Here is a 19,257-nt window from a genome sequence, read left to right on the forward strand (position 1 = left end):
AACAAAACATAGTTTTTATCTAAAATTTGTTTTACATAGACTTATATTTAGTACAAAATATCTTTTATATAAATATATGGATGTCGGTGTTTATGTAAATGAGGAAGTAATTCTAATGTTTGTAAACAAATGAACTGATGATGTTTAACCTGCATCAGAAAATCTTTTTGTTCCACTTTCTTCCTACTTAGTAAGTATTTTCGTAGATCACATTTTGTTAATCATTCATTGTTGTTTGTATTAATTTCTAGTTTTGTAGTTTATTAATAAATATCAACAGGTAACTGACATTGTAACCACATGAAAATCCAGGTCAAAGGTCGCATGTCATTCCTCGAACCAAAATATAAAATGTCTACTGATATTGTAATATGTGGTAGATGTTTGCAACAAACGGCGAAAAAAAATTTTCTGAATGGAATAGAAAAATCTGAATATTTCAAGCATGTAATTTTTTTATCTGCTAGGAATTTAATTCTGCTCTAATTCTCTAATATCCTATGCAATCGGATTCCAAACACTCTATAAACATTCCATTCTGTTATGGATCAGAACAAAATTATAAATCACAGCACTTTTATTTTTTTAAAGTACTTCATCTACTTCAGCAATGCTACACAAAGATCGATCCATAACAGTTGTAAATGTCACTTAATTCCACAGGGTGTCGATAATGGTGGACACCGGTGAAAGTGATCACTATTATCGACACCTCACGTGACTTCTCAAACGCACGTTTAGATACAAAATAGTGACTGTCAAATGAACGAGTAAGAAACAATGTAAGTTTCAACAAGGAGATCATGAAATATCGGTGAATTTGATCAGTAAAAACATGTCCATGATTTTTCCACCATGCTTACCTGCGATGATAACGTCTGGGTTTTTACTCAAATTGCTGATCGTGCTGAAAAAAATTCCATCTCCGGTAACGAGCTGTGTCATCAGATGACAAGAGCAAAGTGCGAGAAGGGTCTTCCGGTTGATTAATTAAACAGTAATAACCAGGGCTTTGAACCGGTTCAAGGAAGGAAAACGAAAACCGGGAACTTTTTCTATTTCACATGGAACAGAAACGAAACCAGAAACTTTATTATTTTTTATGTTCCGGAACAGAAACGCTTATTAAAAATAATGGTAACCGGTTAATACCGGTTTTTATTTCGTTCCTCAAAGTTTCCGTAGCCTACAAATAAAAAAGTCATTCTTCTCCTGCGCAAGTTTCTATGACCCGCTGGGGTTCACTTCCTGTGTGACGTTCGCTGACTGAATGGAGAGAGCGGGAGGGTGGATTACTATCACGTCTCCACATCTTAAATAAGAGGTAAATATTGCAGTCTATCGTTATTCAAAAACGTCAATTTCAAACACGATATCAATATATTTGTCCACGTTAATAAGAGGCTCACGAATATTAAATGACATTAACCTCTGTTAGCCTATCAATGCATAGGGCCTGACTAGCCTTTGGAAACACACTAAATGAATTATCTTTCATTTTTGGCACTTTTTCTGTTTGTGTAGATGGGAAGACATACTGAGAATCCAAATCGCCAACATTTGAAATAATTGTTTTGAATTATTTCTTGTCTTATTTAATGAAGGTTGTAATAGAATTAGCCTACATTTGGCTTAAGCTGGATGAGACAGAGACATAATCTTATAGCCATTTGTTAAACAGCTGACAGGGAACGTAATTAACCGTTCCGGGAACGAAATTTTTTTGTTCTAACCGGTTCGGGAACGTCTATTTAATGGTGGAACCCAAAACCGGAAACGTTAAAATTCTGTTTCTGTTCGGAACGAACCAATAGGCAAAAAATTCTGGTTCAAAGCCCTGGTAATAACAGTTGTAACTGAAACTCACCTTTGTAAGATTGTTTTTTATTGGTAAATCTGAAAATGTGTTGATAATTATGGACTGTCGATAATTGTAGCCGCCGTTCTAGTAAAGATACCTTATGCTTTTATATCTTTCAGGGACCACATCTTTTAGGGATTGTTGAAAATCACCATTTTTGTAGTAATTATTAAAGAGTTACATCAATAAAGTTCTAACAAAAGTAGTTCAATCCCCTCAGTGATCCGGCTATGCTATTGTTTACGAAGTTCCGGGGTACACCAGGTGCGTGTGTAAAAATAACCATGTCGTAATATCTAATTATAGATTATTAGACTCTGAATTCATAAAAATCGGAGAAATGGTGAACAAATACCTCAATAAAATATATATCTGTGGTGAATCTTCATTTCGTTCAGACTTCTTATTGTATTTTTCTTTTGTATGGTTCACATTAACACATTATCATAAAATATCTCAGGAGAATTTTACGACAGTGCCGAACTCACTCACGGTTTGTTTTCATTCACAACATGATTCTGTCCCCCTTATCATGTCCAACCTGTTTTCTTTCGGTTTCAATTCTTTAAATTAATTTATACTTAAAGTTTTACTGGATTAATCAAGATTTAACTTTATTTCCTCCAGAAGCTTTGAATTTGGGTGAGTCTAACTCTTAAAACTGCAGATCAGGTAAAGGGTTAGAACGACACACGCACCGTTATGGGGCTTTAGATAGTTTATGTTTATTGTTACAATTAAAGTTCGAGTTTTATTGAAAAATTATAAATCATTAAAGCATAGTGATTATTATAACTATACCTGCTTTTTGATAAACTTTGTTAATCATGTTCCTTTCATTGAACTAGTAAATACAAAGGAATAAAAAGGTCATGGTCAGGACAAGTGAAAAATCTTGCTGCTTGTCCGACTGGACAAGTGGATTAAAAAGTTAATACTGAGCCCTGTAATGTTTGTCTTTTGCAGTCTGTGGTGACGCTTGGAGCCGGACTCGGTGGTCTGCTGGGAGGCTGGGTGGTGGAGAAGATTGGACGGAAGCTGAGTCTCATGTTCTGTGCTTTGCCGTTCATTTTCGGTTTCACCATCATTGTTGCTGCTCAGAACCACTGGATGCTGTATGTGGGACGGGTGCTTACTGGTGTAGCCAGTGGAGTTACATCTCTTGTTGTGCCTGTAAGTCAGAATATGTTGTAGGGTACAATACACTTAACCTGATGAAGAGTAATTCCAAGCAAATGTCAGCCTTACATTCCAAGTGCTACATTACATTTTCATTTTGGTCGTCTCACGTAGTTTCAAGTAGTCGTATAATACCTGAACACTAATTTTAATATTATTTATACATTTTAAAGGTAGACTGCCTTTCAGATTTTTCAAGTTTAGGTCATAAAAAGAATTTTCCCTGACACCCAATTATTTTTGTTTAGTGCACCAAAAGCTACTGAATTCGAATCACAGACTTCCAATTTTATTATTATTATTATTATTATTATTTTTTAAATAGAACAATTAATGAATTTAGGGCCACATGGCCTAAAATTCTCCGCTATTTTTTCCTGCTTCACCATGACCCAATTCAAGATACTACAGTGCCTTGCAAAAGTATTCATACCCCTTGAACTTTTTCACATTTTTCCACCTTACAACCACGAACTTAAACGTTTTTTATTGAGATTTTATGTGATAGACCAACACAGAGTAGCACATAATTGTGAAGTGAAATGAAAATGATAAATGCTCTTCAAAATTTTAAAACAAATAAAAATCTGAAAAATGTGGTGTGCATTAGTATTCAGCCCCCTGTACTCTGATACCTCTAAATACAAGCCAGTGCAATCAATTGCCTTCAGAAGTCATCTAATCAGTTAATAGAGTCCTACTGTGTGTAATTTACTCTCAGCATAAATACACTTGTTCTGTGAAGGCCTCAGTGGTTCGTTAGAGAACACTGAAGAACAAACAGCATCATGAAGACCAAAGAACTCAGCAGACAGGTCAGGGATAAAGTTCTGGAGAAGTTTAAAGCAGGGTTAGGTTATAAAAAAAATATCCCAATCTCTGAACATCTCAAGAAGCACTGTTCAACCCATCATTCAAAAATGGAAAAAGTATGGCACAACTGCAAACCTACCAAGACATGGCCGTCCACCTAAACTGACAGAGCGAGCAAGGAGAGCACTGGTCAGAGAAGCAGCCAAGAGGCCCATGATCACTCTGGAGGAGCTGCAGAAATCCACAGCTCAGGTGGGAGAATCTGTGCACAGAACAATTATAAGTCATACACTCCACAAATCTGGCCTTTTTAGAAGAGTGGCAAGAAGAAAGCCATTGTTGAAAGACAGGCATAAGAAGCCATGTAGAGGACACAGCAAACATGTGGAAGAAGGTGCTTTGGTCAGATGAGACCAAAGTTGAACTTTTTGGCCTAAATGCAAAGCGCTGTGTGTGACGGAAAACTAACACTGCTCATCACCCTGCACACACCATCCCCACTGTGAAACATGGTGGTGGCAGCATCATGCTATGGGGATGCTTTTCTTCAGCAGGGACAGGGAAGCTGGTCAGAGTTGATGGGAAGATGGATGGAGCTAAATACAGGGCAATCCTGGAAGAAAACCTGTTGGAGGCTGCAAAAGACTTGAGACTGGGAAGGAGATTCACCTTCCAGCAAGACAATGACCCTAAACATACAGCCAGAGCTACAATGGAATGGTTTAGATCAAATAATATTCATGTGTTAGAATGGCCCAGTCAAAGTCCAGACCTAAATCCCATTGAGCATCTGTGGCAAGACTTGAAAATTGCTGTTCACAGACGCTCTCCATCCAATCTGGCTGAGCTTGAGCTATTTTGCAAAGAAGAATGGACAAAAATTTCAGTGTCTAGCTGTGCAAAGCTGGTAGAGACATACCACAAAAGACTTGCAGCTGTAATTGCAGCAAAAGGTGGCTCTACAAAGTATTGATGCAGGGGGGCTGAATACTAATGCACATCACATTTTTCAGATTTTTATTTGTTTAAAATTTTGAAGACCATTTATCATTTTCGTTTCACTTCACAATTATGCACTACTCTGTGTTGCTCTATCACATAAAATCTCAATAAAAAACTTAAGTTCGTGGTTGTAAGGTGGAAAAAATGTGAAAAAGTTCAAGGGGTATGAATACTTTTGCAAGGCACTGTATGTCATGCATCATGTGGTAGGCTTTCCCTGTTTGTGCAAGGCATTGTGGGATACAAATTTGAAACAGGAGAGAACAATGGAGGACATGAGTGCGAATGAAACGTGGAAGACTGACTACAGTAACAGAAAGCGAGAAGAAAAGACGTTATGTTGGGAAGGAAAGGAAACGCAGGACCAAACTAATAAATATTGGCGGTCAGCGAGCACCTCGGTGTGATCAGCTGTTTGTTTAGAGACAGAGTGATGTAACTGGCACAGTTAAAGGTAAACCTGCGCATGTGCACACCGACTTCTTCTGTCTGCTTGACTGCGTGAAGCGAGTGATGTCATGCACATTATTTGTTCGGGAATCCACTCAAATTAAAGAATTTCCCAGCCACAGAATGGCCTGATATTTTGTGAGATATTACAGAAATAAACATATATCACACTGACCAAATTGCAGAGGGAACTAAATTTCACTGATTTTATGAAATCGAAAGGCCGTTTCGCTTTAATACTACTACCGCTGTATATACACACACACACCACTTGAGTGGGAATATCAATTGGTTATACATACATATGTGCAATATGTACATATTGTACATATGTTTGTATGTACAGTACTAGTCAAAAGCTTGGACAAACCTTCTAATTCAATGTTTTTTTCTTTATATTCTTTATATTTTCTTTATATTCTTTATGAATTAGGACGCTTCATGTATTAAAGTAATGATGGATGTCGTTTCTCTTTACTTACTTGAGCAGTTCTTGACATAATGTGGATTACTACAATTGTGAAATAGGGTAATTTACTGTATTTTTATTATTTACTGCTTGATGATCTCAAATGGGGCAGCACGGTGGTATAGTGGTTATCACTGTCGTCTCACAGCAAGAAGGTTCCGGGTTTGAACCTCACAGGCAACAGGGGCCTTTCTATATGGAGTTTGCATGTTCTCCCCGTGTCTGCGTGGGTTTCCTCTGGGTGCTCTGGTTTCCTCCACCGTTTAAAGACATGAGGTTAGGCTAACTAGCTACTCTAAATTGCCCATAGGTGTGAATGTGTGTGAATGGTTGAGAGGAGAAAACCTCCTATAATAATCCAGTAGAAGGCAACAGGAAACCACTATTGTAATTTTTCCCTAGAAACTGTGATGGCTGGAGCCGTCAGAGCGGCCACGTCACTGTAGTGATATGCCAGATAGAGAGAGAGATATCTCAAACTCATTAAGAAGGCAAGAAATTCCACTAATTAACTTTTGGCGAGGCACACCTGTTGATTGAAAGCATTCCAGGTGACTACCTCATGAAGCTGATTAAAGGCACTGACTGCAAAGTCATCTGAAATTAAAAAAATTGTTTTATTGTGCATGGCATTTTCTTATGTCTTGCAAGAACAATAGCATGCTGACGAGATGTGAACATTTTGATGTGCTGAAGGTCGCTTTTCTCCATTTTGAGACCGAATATCCTCCCTCTTGAGGTAAACAGCATGGCCCACGGAAACAGCCGAACGCGAGGAGCTTTAACTAATTAGCATAACTATGGAACTGTGTCACATCAAGATGGTGACGCGTGGAAAGCATCGTGACTCTGCATCAGCCTCGGAGAGTTTTGAGTTGCAGGGATGTAATTTGTGGTTGACATTCGCAGATAGAGCCATGAAACATAAGACGAATATATCTTTTCTCTGTTACTGCTTTTGTGTTATCATTTCTTTCTCTGTAAGATCAAAAGATTAGGTGTATAACTCCATACTCACTACCAGAGGTGGACAAAGTACCCAACTTCATTACTTAAGTCAAAGTACAGATCCCACTCGTCAAATGTTACTCCGATACACGTGAAAGTTGTACAGTCAAATTTTTACTTGCGTTTAAAAATACTTAAGTATTAAAAGTACATTTTCTGTCAACACATCGTTGTATTATTGCCACAACGCTTACAAAACCTAACGCCGTTACCAAAGACAGCAATGCGAATTCACAAAATGAACGCATGCTGTGTCATCATGGTGGTTTAACGTTAAGCTAGCTAATCAGTGAAACTCCACCTGACATGCTAGCAAACGCTTTTCAAACTCGAAAACATATTGGGTAGCTCACGCTACTAGAAAAGAAAGATTTCTGCATTCTGTTTATTTGGCAAGATTATGCTAAAACATATTTCTGAAAGGACTTCAGATAAGTTAACGTTATTCATGTTTGCGTAACTCCGTTTTTACATGCTAACTAAAAATGTTCAAGTTAACTAGCTATGTGTAAACGTTAGCCATGGACAAGGCGATGGCAACTTGGCTGGCAAATCCATAGAAAGTCATTTGACTAACCAGACTTCATAGCTATTGCAACGTTATCGCTAGCTCTAAAAGCACAGACAACTTCACTGCAAGCTTTCTCTTGGAATAAAACGTTTACATACTTCAATATGCTTCTGCAGGTTGGACGGTGAGTTTTTGTAGGCTGTGATTTGGTTCATTTTTGGCGAACAAAGCAAACATTTAAAACGAAACAAATCATTATTCCTTTCAGAAAACTGAAACATGGGTTCTAGGTAAAGCCATGAGTGCGTGAATTCCCCAGAAGAACCGCCTCCTTCCATTCTGCCATCAACTGATTGAGTTCAAATAATGCTGCAGAGAAATCACTGAACTTTATTTTATACAGTCTATGGACGTGGCGTGACCCCAGTGATTACTGATAGACTGTCTCATTGTCACCTGCAATAAAACCAGTCACGTTTTAGAAAACAAAAGAAAAAAGAATCCACTTTCAAAGCTGCTTCATAGTAATGAGTAACGAGGACCTTGATAGAAATGTCGTGGAGTGAAAAGTACGATATTTGCCTTTCAAATGTAGTGAAGTTAAAGTCAGAAGTTTCCAATACTCAAGTAAAGTACAGATACTCAAAAAGTGTACTTAAGTACAGTACTCAAGTAAATGTACTTCGTTACTCTCCACCTCTGCTCGCTACAGTGGAGTCGAGCCCATGCATTCTAAGGCTAAGATAGTTAAGCACTAGGCTAAAATGATTTAGTTGTTTGTCCAGAAAAATGACATGCCATCTAACCTTGCTTTATCTTGCAGTTACACTCACTTAGGCAGGCTTTCCTTTCCTTTTCCACTGGCTTTTAGTTGGCGGGAGAGCAGAGTCTGCCATGTTTGCCTATGCCGACTCGTTTTGGTTAAAAATAGGTCAAACACGCCCCACGGTGGTCACGTGATATTGTTGCTCACTTGCTTCTGCAGTTTCTGGAATCGTAAAATGCAGGACGGATTTTATCTCAGCAAAACATTTACGCACAGGATACACGGTGTGTGCAGCAATGAAACATCTCGAAACTCCAACAGCAATAGAAATAGAATAGAATTTTGCCCAGAATTCAACTTTGCAGTCTTCATCAAGGTAAACACTGGCTACTTTGAAGAATCTAAAATATGAAACATTTTGTTTTTTAACACTTTTTTGTTTACCACATAATTCCATATATGTTATTTCATAGTTTTGATGTCTTCAGTGTTGTTCTATCCATCCATCCATTATCCGTAACCGCTTATCCTGTACAGGGAACCTGGAGCCTATCCCAGCTGACTATGGGCAAGAGGCGGGGTACACCCTGGACAAGTCGCCAGATCATCGCAGGGCTGACACATATGCCCCTTTTCCACCAAAGTAGTTCCAGGGCTGGTTCGGGGCCAGTGCTTAGTTTGGAACCGGGTTTTCTGTTTCCACTGAACAAAGAACTGGCTCTGGGGCCAGAAAAACCGGTTCCAGGCTAGCACCAACTCTTTGCTGGGACAGAGGAAAGAACCGCTTACATCAGCGGGGGGGGCGGAGTTGTTAAGACCAACAACAATCGCAAGACTGCAAAAGATCGCCATTTTTAAGCGACGAGAAGCAGCAGCTGTACAAATGCAAAGTCATCCATTATTATTGTTGTTGTTGTTGCTGCTTCTTCTTCTCCGTGTTGTTTTTGCTTCGATGTTCGCGCCAAGGTTTATGCAAATGCAGCGACGTAACTGACGTATACAGCGACGTAATGACGTGGCTCCCCTTAGCACCGCGAGCTATGGAAAAGCAAACTGGTTCTCAACTGGCTCGCAAGTTGAACGAGTTGTGAACCAGCACCAGCCCCGAACCAGCCCTGAAACTGATTTGGTGGAAAAGGGGTAATAGAGACAAACAACCATTCACACTCTCATTCACACCTACGGTCAATTTAGAGCCACCAGTTAACCTAACCTGCATGTCTTTGGACTGTGGAGGAAACCAGAGCACCCGGAGGAAACCCACACAGACACGGGGAGAACATGGAAACTCCATACAGAAAGGCCCCTGTCAGCCACTGGGCTCAAACCCAGAACCTTCTTGCTGTGAGGCGACAGTGCTAACCACTACACCACCGTGCCACCCTGTGTTGTTCAAAAATGTAGAAAATAGTCAAAATACAGAAAAACCTATGAATGAGTAGGGGTGTCCAAACTTTTGACTGGTACTGTGTGGGTGCAGGTTACATATACTGTAACAGTCTCCCAAAAATGTATCTACAATGATGATAAACTGCTGTATATCAGTACTGTCTTATTTTTTAATATTGCTCTGCATTCTCCCCAGCAGGTCACATGATCATGTGCAAAGTCACCATGACTCAAGACTTCTGTAGGCAATGACGCACTTTGAAATCTCTCATCTCATCTCATTATCTGTAGCCACTTTATCCTGTTCTACAGGGTCGCAGGCAAGCTGGAGCCTATCCCAGCTGACTACGGGCGAAAGGCGGGGTACACCCTGGACAAGTCGCCAGGTCATCACAGGGCCGACACATAGACACAGACAACCATTCACACTCACATTCACACCTACGGTCAATTTAGAGTCACCAGTTAACCTAACCTGCATGTCTTTGGACTGTGGGGGAAACCGGAGCACCCGGAGGAAACCCACGCGGACACGGGGAGAACATGCAAACTCCACACAGAAAGGCCCTTGCCGGCCACGGGGCTCGAACCCAGACCTTCTTGCTGTGAGGCGACAGCGCTAACCACTACACCACCATGCCGCCCCACTTTTAAGTCAATTTAAATTTAAATGCCACACATCCTGGAATTACCCTAAAATAATCAAATTCATTATGAGGAAAAAGCATTACACAGTAAGCTGTCATTACTTTGTGTCAGGACCTGAACTTTATTCAGGTAGAAGGCCAGAGTCTGCGATGACTCCGAGAGCATTTCCAGCAGTCTATTGACACACCAGAAAGACCTTTAAACCAGTTTTACTGACTACACATAACTGAAGGGAACTGTGGACACTTTTTTTGACACCAGTCCTCTCCAACTGAATGACTAAAATAAAGCATTTAGATTATTGTGCACTGCTTGGCCCCCCCAAAAAAGTCACCCTTTGGAATTAAATCAGCAAATACTTAAGAGCCTTCTGTTGGATAATTACTGCATTAATTAATGTTTCAGCTGGTAACAATTATTTTATCCCTAATTGATGCAGTGAGTAGCTTCTCATTTCTTAAACAACCATGTCAGAAGACGTATCCCATGCTCATGGAAATGATGTTACTGTGTTTCAGAAGGGTCAAATTATTGATAAGTTAAATGCTTGGTGAAGTCAAATTGTAAAAAAAAAAATCAACCGTAGAACTCATGACTGTTTAGTAATGAAAGTAAGAGTATTTCCACACTCACAATGCGATGAGAACTCGCAGGATTGGGACTAAACAGCTGTGTGGCCATAAGTAAACCACCTGTTAGTGAGGATACTCAAAAGAGAAGGCTTCAGTTTGCTAGGGAGCATAAAGATTAGAATCTGGAGCAACAGAAAAAGGTCATGTGGTCTGACGAGTCCAGATTTACCCTGTTCCTGAGTGATGGGCGTGTCAGGGTAAGAATGGAAGTACATGAAGAGATCATGCATAGCGGCCATTGGGCAAGCCTCTGGAGGCAGTGTTATGATCTGGGGTTGCTTCAGTTGGTCAGGTCGAGGCTCAGCAATATTATGTGGCAATAAAATGAAGTCAGCTGAGTGTATTGAATGACCAGGTTATCACATCAATGGATTTTTTTTTTCTTCCCTGATGGGATGGGCGTCAAATTAGGGCTCAGGTTGTAAAAGAGTGGCTCAGGGAGCATGAGGAATCATTTTCACACATGAATTGGCCACTACAGAGTCCTAACCTTAACATCATTGCAAGTCTAGTGGGCTAGTGGTTCGATTCTCCCATTGCCAAGACAAGATCTCGGCGAAAATAATGCAACTCTGGATGGAAATAAGTGTTGTGATGTTGCACAAGGTTGTTGAAACAGTGCCACAATTAATGCATGCCGTAATCATAGTTAAAGCGGTTAAATAAAATATACTAAGTAACTTTAAAAACGCACAATGGAATTCAACACGATATCACTTTAGATCCATGCATATATTTGAAATTTATGATATTGTATGTAATGCACACACATCTTGAAACATTGATAAAGGACATTTATTGTCAAACTCAAGAATTAATTCACAATAAAAAAATCAAAGTGACAGTTGGTCCATGTTCGGACCGTCATACTGGAGATTCTGGGTCTGTGTCGTCCAGGGGTCTCAGCAGCAGTGACTGAGGGTGTCAGGAATCTGTCACGGAGGTGAGCTAGCCTGATGTGCTGATCCTGAACTGGCGTCGTGACTCGAGGCTGACCAGGGCGTGGACGATCCCTGGTGCTCCCTGTCTGTCTGTAACGCTGACTCAAACGGGAAATGGTCGAATGATGAACACCGAAGTGCCGGGCGACCTCTGTCTGTGTACTTCCGGCACGCAACATCCCGATGGCCTGTTCACGTTGATTTTGGCTTAGGCGTGGCATCTTCAATAATGACAATTTTCCCATCATTTCCCCCGGGTATTTATAGGCAAGATTGTGTGTGTACAGTGTATGCAAAATTTGTTTGAAAATTAAAGCCTGTCCATGTCATTGACTACCCGAGTCATATTGTACGTTATTGAGTACAACTCCCTTAAATTCTGATTTGAGCACAGATTTGGAACTTATTCGGGCGGAACGAAGTTATTTTTCCATTGTGATATATTTCTTTTCTTCTTGAGATAAACTCGGCACGAATTCAGCAAGTTTTATCAATGTGCGTTTTTAAAGTTACTTAGTGTATTAAAGTGCACAACTTTTTTTTTTTTTTTTGCCTGGCAGTGTATATCTCTATGTAATTTCTCTTATTTTCGAAGTTAAGATTGGGGTTTTGATTTTGAAAGAATGTCTGAAATGAATCTGATATGAGCCATTGGCCTTCAGTTTGGTCAGCTTTGTGGAGCTCTTCTGAGAATCTTGCTACATTATGGACTTGTGAAATTTCAGGCATGATGTTAGTAGTAGCAAATTTCACCACTTTGTGCATGTTTTTCTCCCCTAGCTCTACATCTCAGAAACATCTCATGAGCGTGTACGAGGAACAATGGGCTCCTGTGTGCAGCTCATGGTGGTGATGGGAATCATGGGAGCCTATGTTTTTGGTATCAGTATTTTATTTTTTAACTCCATATACCCTCTCATGAAAATGTTCACAAAAGGGAACTCAATCTTAGACGGCCCTAGAATGACCGTATTACCCAATTTTGATCATTCTATAGATATTAAAAGAAGTGAAAAACTATTTAGTGTTGGCATCAAGAAATATAACCTGCCCTCAACAGGATTATTCATGAACAAAGCATTACAGTTTACTCCGGGTGATCTCTGCTAGAACTGAAAATGCGTCACACAGAGCCTAAAATTCTTGCCTTTCATTTATCATTTAGCTGTTCCAGCTTCTGCTCAAGTGTTCTGCTTGGTTTTTTTTTTATAATAGAGTTAGTTTCACCATCCGTATGTCATTAACAAAACAGGCTGAGCAAGCTCTGTTAGGAATATTGTTTTATCTGTGTGCTTAAACTATTTCACCCCAAAATCCATCAGCCTCTATAACTATAGCAACAAATACATATATACAGGGTGTTTAAAAAAAAGTGATATTATTTGAGATGTAAATATCCCAGAAACTACATAGTCGAAGCAAATGAAACCGAACAGGCTTAATGTTGAGCAATATAAGATTTATTCCTCAAAATTTGAATGAGAAATTCAAAGGTATGTGGATTCCATGAACGATTTCACAGATTTTCAATATGCATGCCACCTGAAACACGGCACACACACACAGCCTTCCTCTTTGAACTTTTTGTGCCGTGTCTAAATCTGCATTGCGATTGGTGCATTTTTAGAGAATTCTCTCATAAATGCATGCTGCACAGTCTTGTTTGACTGTGTTCAAGCGCACTTTAACACACACAACGCCTTTTCTTTTCCAGTGAATGGCATTTCTATACCTAAAAAGATAAAAACAAAAAATATAAAATGTTGACCAGTTTTCACACATGCTGTTAAAATTTGAGGTCAATTGAACGAGAATTGGCAAAGTTAGATTGTAAAATGATATCAAAAATTTTTGAAGCACCCTGTATATCAGTAGCATGGATTTCTCTGATTAGATTTAGTCTGTTTTAATCCTGACCAAAAAAAAAAAAGGCACAAATGTTTTGAAACTAAGCGTCCAAGAAGTAAAGACACAGCAACAGCGAAATTATTAAAACAGGGTAAGTCTGGAGCTCTATTGATCGACTCTGACACTGTTTTAAGGTTAAATATTACTGTAAGTTATCCAATATTGTACCAGCAACAGTGTTCATAACAGTTCGCAGGACTTTACAAACCTATGTCAGTTACAGACTTTAAAGTGCATATTCTGGACCAATTTTTTTTTTTTTAATATATGAAAGTATGTCCCTTTACACACTCATCCAGAAGGGTAATTTTGCACAAGGCCATCTGTCCACAGCAGAAAAAAATAAAATAACAAAACGCGTCTGGAAAAATCCCAAGGGAGTCTGGAGCCAGATTCGTGACGTTACCTGCGGAAGCGCCAGCAGGCTGCGAGAGCTTTGCACAGTTTCAGTGCACAGCCTGTGTAGACCAAGCGCTCCCATTTCTCTCTCATTGTCCGGTCTTTTGGAAAACGATGAGTACTAATCCCATCAAGATTGGCGTTGCTACACCCTCCTACGATACATCTGTTAACCATTTTAATAATTACACGATAACGTTGAAGAAATTTGCAGAAAACCACCCGGTTGTTTCCTCATAAACAAACCAGCGCTGACGTAGGATTCAGAAGGAAGTGTCCCGCACATGACGTCACGAAAATCAGTGTTTGCCGGGAAATCCAAATGCCAAGTTTTTCAGAGGCGGACCAATTCGCCTCAAATGGCTCGATTTCAACTGAATTTTTCTGGTATTGCGCAAGGTAAAAACATTGCACAAAATGTGACAGATATTTGACCAAAGTTGAATATAAAATAGGAGAATTACATTGATCTTGCTCCTGAATTTACCCGTGATATGCACTTTAAGGGGTGACTGTGAAATCCAACAAAATTTGCCTTTTCCATCACATGTTTCCATTGACATTTAATATAATGTAAATTTGAATGCAATAAATATTGTTCTCATTGAGAAGTGTCTTTAAACAGCATTAAATATTTGATCATGTTGGTTTCAGGTCTGTTCCTGGACTGGGGATGGCTGGCCATCACTGCCTCCATTCCTCCGACGGTGATGCTGGTGTGTATGTGCTTCATGCCAGAGACGCCGCGCTACTTGCTGTCTCGGGGGAAGAGGAGTGAAGCAGAAGAGGCACTGCGCTTCTTGAGAGGACGCGACGCGCCAGTCGAATGGGAATGTGCCAGGATAGAAGCAGCCTCTCGATACGAGGTAAGCCTTTATAGACTGGAATAATGCTTATAACCATGTGGTCTCATGCATAAAGCATTTATATGATCGGATTTGTTCTTACTCATACAAACCAGAAGTTAGAAACCTGAAACTGATGTGATATTGTGTGAAAACATTTCTGAGTGCTCATGCACTAGTGCATACTTAAATAAATCTTACATTGATTGTTGAAATTGTCATAGAAAGCATAATAAAAAGAAAGTCATTTCTGTGTTGTAATTCTGTACATATACCAGAAGGCAGTGTGCTAACCCAGTTAAAAGTAAGGAACAGAAGGTCTGTGATGAATATTAAAATCCGAATCTGTAAAAGGGTAAATAAGTAAATAATATAATGTGGAACCAGTCTTTACTTTACTTGCTCTCTGAGAGACCTAAGTAATACAACAGAGTGGGTGTTTCCCAAGAGCTTTTCTTCTTTTTTGCCCAGGATGCTGTAGGATTGGTAGTCACATCTACATTAGTCACATCTGTCTACATTTAGTATTATTCTAGTGACATCGTAATAGATAAATCTTGGTGGAAGATTGTGTGTGTGTGTGTGTGTGTGTGTGTGTGTGTGTGTGTGTGTGTGTGTGTGTATATACACTACCGTTCAAAAGTTTGGGGTCACCCAGACAATTTTGTGTTTTCCATGAAAAGTCACACTTTTATTTACCACCATAAGTTGTAAAATGAATAGAAAATATAGTCGAGACATTTTTCTGGCCATTTTGAGCATTTAATCGACCCCACAAATGTGATGCTCCAGAAACTCAATCTGCTCAAAGGAAGGTCAGTTTTATAGCTTCTCTAAAGAGCTCGACTGTTTTCAGCTGTGCTAACATGATTGTACAAGGGTTTTCTAATCATCCATTAGCCTTCTGAGGCAATGAGCAAACACATTGTACCATTAGAACACTGGAGTGAGAGTTGCTGGAAATGGGCCTCTATACACCTATGGAGATATTGCACCAAAAACCAGACATTTGCAGCTAGAATAGTCATTTACCACATTAGCAATGTATAGAGTGGATTTCTGATTAGTTTAAAGTGATCTTCATTGAAAAGAACAGTGCTTTTCTTTCAAAAATAAGGAAATTTCAAAGTGACCCCAAACTTTTGAACGGTAGTGTATCAGGCCTTTAAATTACACCTTGGCCAGGCCGTTTAACGGTGTGCCCAAATTAAATGCGCCCAAATTAGCGTCCCCAAATTAATCAAGGAAAAAAGGGCTGATACGCATCTTTATCACACCTTGATCGTTCCGATTTCCGATCAAAACAATTAAGTTATTTCCAAAATCGACCGAAAACATCAAGCAAGCGACGGAACATTACCTATAACCCACTCAGAAAGGTACCAGTCTCTTTCCTGATCGCCGAAAGTTGGATTCCTGAGGTTTGATTGGTTAAGGCATCTGCCATTGACTCATATGCTAGCGTTTCTGCTTTGATTTTCTGGAAGCCACGATGCCGCGTGGACGGCCCATTACTACAGGACGCTCGCACAACAAGCAAAGCGACACTTATGAGAGCCGCCGTCTAACTCATACCTGCTTCAAAAAAGGCAAAAATTCATACTATCATTCTGATCAATTTAGACATCTGAAACCTCTGTGAGAGGAAATTTGACCTGCAATCAGAAATTTTTTTCCGCGCACGGAAGGGAGAAAATCCCCCCTCCCAGTGTTGCCAGATTGGGCGGTTTTGAATTTTACTTTGCAGGCAAAAAATGGCTTGGGCTGGTTGACAAAAATTGGGCGGGTTTGACGTTAGTTTGGCGGGTTTTTATCAGATGTTTATATAGTTTCACTACCACTCAAAAGCAGAGATGGGAGAGAATGTAAACACCTAAGCCGAATGATGTTCTTGAATATGCGAAGGAACTCAAGAAAAACAGCTCTCTTTGGTCAACTGAGGCAAGTCAGAGACCTAGTTTGCCCAGCACCCCTTAGGTATTTTAAACAACCAAAATCGAGCATTGGCCTAAGTTAATCATTAACAATAAACATTAATCTCATTAAGTATTATTTAAACAAAAATGTCGATGTAACTGTAAGACTAATATGAATGTGTGTAATGTAGTGCAGAAACTGAACTCATAAACTAGTAAATAAGAATGACGCAATCCATTCTCCATTTTCTCTTCTCATGTTACATTCAGCCATGCATCGGAGCCTAACTTTTTTTAAATTGAAGTATATAAAACAGGTATAATCTAACAAATCCACAAAAATCAGGATAACAGATGAAGAAAATACATGGATGTAGACAAAAATAAATTAAGCAGAATAACTAGGCCTATAAAATTAATAAAACAAACAGGATAAATAAAAAGATAAATAAATAAAAGACAAATAAAAAATAAATAACCTCAGCACTGCAGATGTTAGATATGCATCGTAGCCTAACATCTCATCTCATCTCATTATCTCTAGCCGCTTTATCCTGTTCCACAGGGTCGCAGGCAAGCTGGAGCCTATCCCAGCTGACTACGGGTGAAAGGCGGGGTACACCCTGGACAAGTCGCCAGGTCATCACAGGGCTGACACATAGACACAGACAACCATTCACACTCACATTCACACCTACGGTCAATTTAGAGTCACCAGTTAACCTAACCTGCATGTCTTTGGACTGTGGGGGAAACCGGAGCACCCGGAGGAAACCCACGCGGACACGGGGAGAACATGCAAACTTCGCACAGAAAGGCCCTCGCCGGCCACGGGGCTCGAACTCGGACCTTCTTGCTGTGAGGCAACAGGGCTAACCACTACACCACCGTGCCACCCGTAGCCTAACATAGCCTACATAATATTATGCGTGTGCGTCACCTACTGGTGCATGTAGGATTCAGAACACAGCAGATGATTGCAAAGTTATAATCTGATTCAACCATACGGAGCTGAGTGCCAGACAGCAGATTTTTCACCTCCAGCACTGACGGTCTCATGTTGCTATTTAGAAGTTGTTTGCATTGTTGTTCGATTTACAAATAGTATACTGGTCTTTAGCTGCATATTTTTGCTTTACAAGATAGGCATCAAGTACATTTTACATTTTGGGCGGTTTTAAGTGCATTTTGGTGGGTTTTGAACATATTTTGGGCTGGAAAATGTCGGCAGTATCTGGCAACACTGCCCCTCACTCGCTACGCTCGTTCGTGCAGTCGCTTAGCTCCTTTGATGTGCCCAAATTAGTGTAATCTAAAGGCCTGATAAAATTGGCTATAAGCCATGTACGACGACGAGATTGAGTGGAATAACTGTTTTATTCTATCCTCATTCACTGGATTTTGAGAAACAGAGCCTTTTTATTTTTATTGTTTGCAAAGTCGATAAATAAAAACTTTATACAAAACGTCCGACAAAATCATTTACACTTAGGTGGATTTTTTTAAAGATTTTAATGAATTTGTCACCAAAACTACATTACAGTACAAATTTTAAAAAAAGAAAAAAAGAGAGGAACAATTATTGACTCAAATAGATAATTCAAACTAAAACGGGGTGTGACGGGGGAAAGAAACAGAACTTGCGTCCCAATTGCAGTCTAACCCCCTACAATACTACATACATTAAGAATATACTCTAAAAAATACGTCTCGTCTCGTCTCGTCTTCTTCTGCTTTATCCGGGACCAGGTCGCAGAGGCAGCAGTCTAAGCATGGAAGCCCAAACTTCCCTTTCCCCAGACACCTCAGCCAGCTCCTCGGGAAGAACACCGAGGCGTTCCCAGGCCAGCCGAGAGACATAGTCCCTCCAGCGTGTCCTGGGTCTTCCCCGGGGCCTCCTCCCGGGGGGACATGCCTGGAACACCTCCCCAGGGAGGCGTCCAGGAGGCATCCGAAAAGATGGCCGAGCCACCTCAGCTGATTCCTCTCGATGTGGATGTCTAAAAATACATACAAGTAAATAAGAATATGGCAAAGAAGTAAAATGTATATCAAGCTAAATTAATATCTAACCTGGAGGACTATAAGTTCCTCGCTTAGAGAAATAAATATTAATTAGATTGGTCTTAAAAGTAGTAAATAGGTTAATTTCCTTTGTACTAGATGGCAACAAGTTCCACAATTCAGTCTTGACAAAGAATGATTTCCTATAGTAACCCTGATTATGTTAGCAAATAAAATTATAATTATTGAGGTCATAATTATGTGTACGGTTCAAAAATACGCAGGTGGTTTCTAATATCAGTAGATATAAGACCATTTCTGGACTTGAAAAATAGAAGAAAATACAGTTAGGTCCATATATATTTGGACACTGACACAATTTTTTTTTTTTTACCTGTTTACTGAAACATATTCAAGTTATAGTTATATAATGGACATGGACATAAAGTCCAGACTTTCAGCTTTCATTTGAGGGTATCCACATTAAAATTGGATGAAGGGTTTAGGAGTTTGAGC

The 19,257-nt window shown here is 39.7% G+C and overlaps 1 protein-coding gene across 5 annotated transcripts in view; it reads left to right on the top strand.

Annotated features, from left to right (window-relative positions):
• The window catches only part of slc2a8 (solute carrier family 2 member 8), a 44,458-nt gene that overhangs the window by 2,721 nt on the left and 22,480 nt on the right, over positions 1 to 19,257 (top strand). For all 5 annotated transcript variants that reach the window (XR_009651421.1, XR_009651422.1, XM_060907062.1 and 2 more), the window contains exons 3-5: positions 2,828 to 3,034; positions 12,450 to 12,549; positions 14,631 to 14,842. Coding sequence is in view for 3 of the 5 variants with exons in the window: in XM_060907062.1 (XP_060763045.1) it covers positions 2,828 to 3,034; positions 12,450 to 12,549; positions 14,631 to 14,842 (519 nt within the window). In the remaining 2 variants the exon portion in view is untranslated. The remainder of the gene's footprint in view (positions 1 to 2,827; positions 3,035 to 12,449; positions 12,550 to 14,630; positions 14,843 to 19,257) is intronic.

Source organism: Neoarius graeffei, chromosome 24, assembly GCF_027579695.1.
Source record: "Neoarius graeffei isolate fNeoGra1 chromosome 24, fNeoGra1.pri, whole genome shotgun sequence".
Lineage (NCBI taxonomy): Eukaryota > Metazoa > Chordata > Actinopteri > Siluriformes > Ariidae > Neoarius > Neoarius graeffei.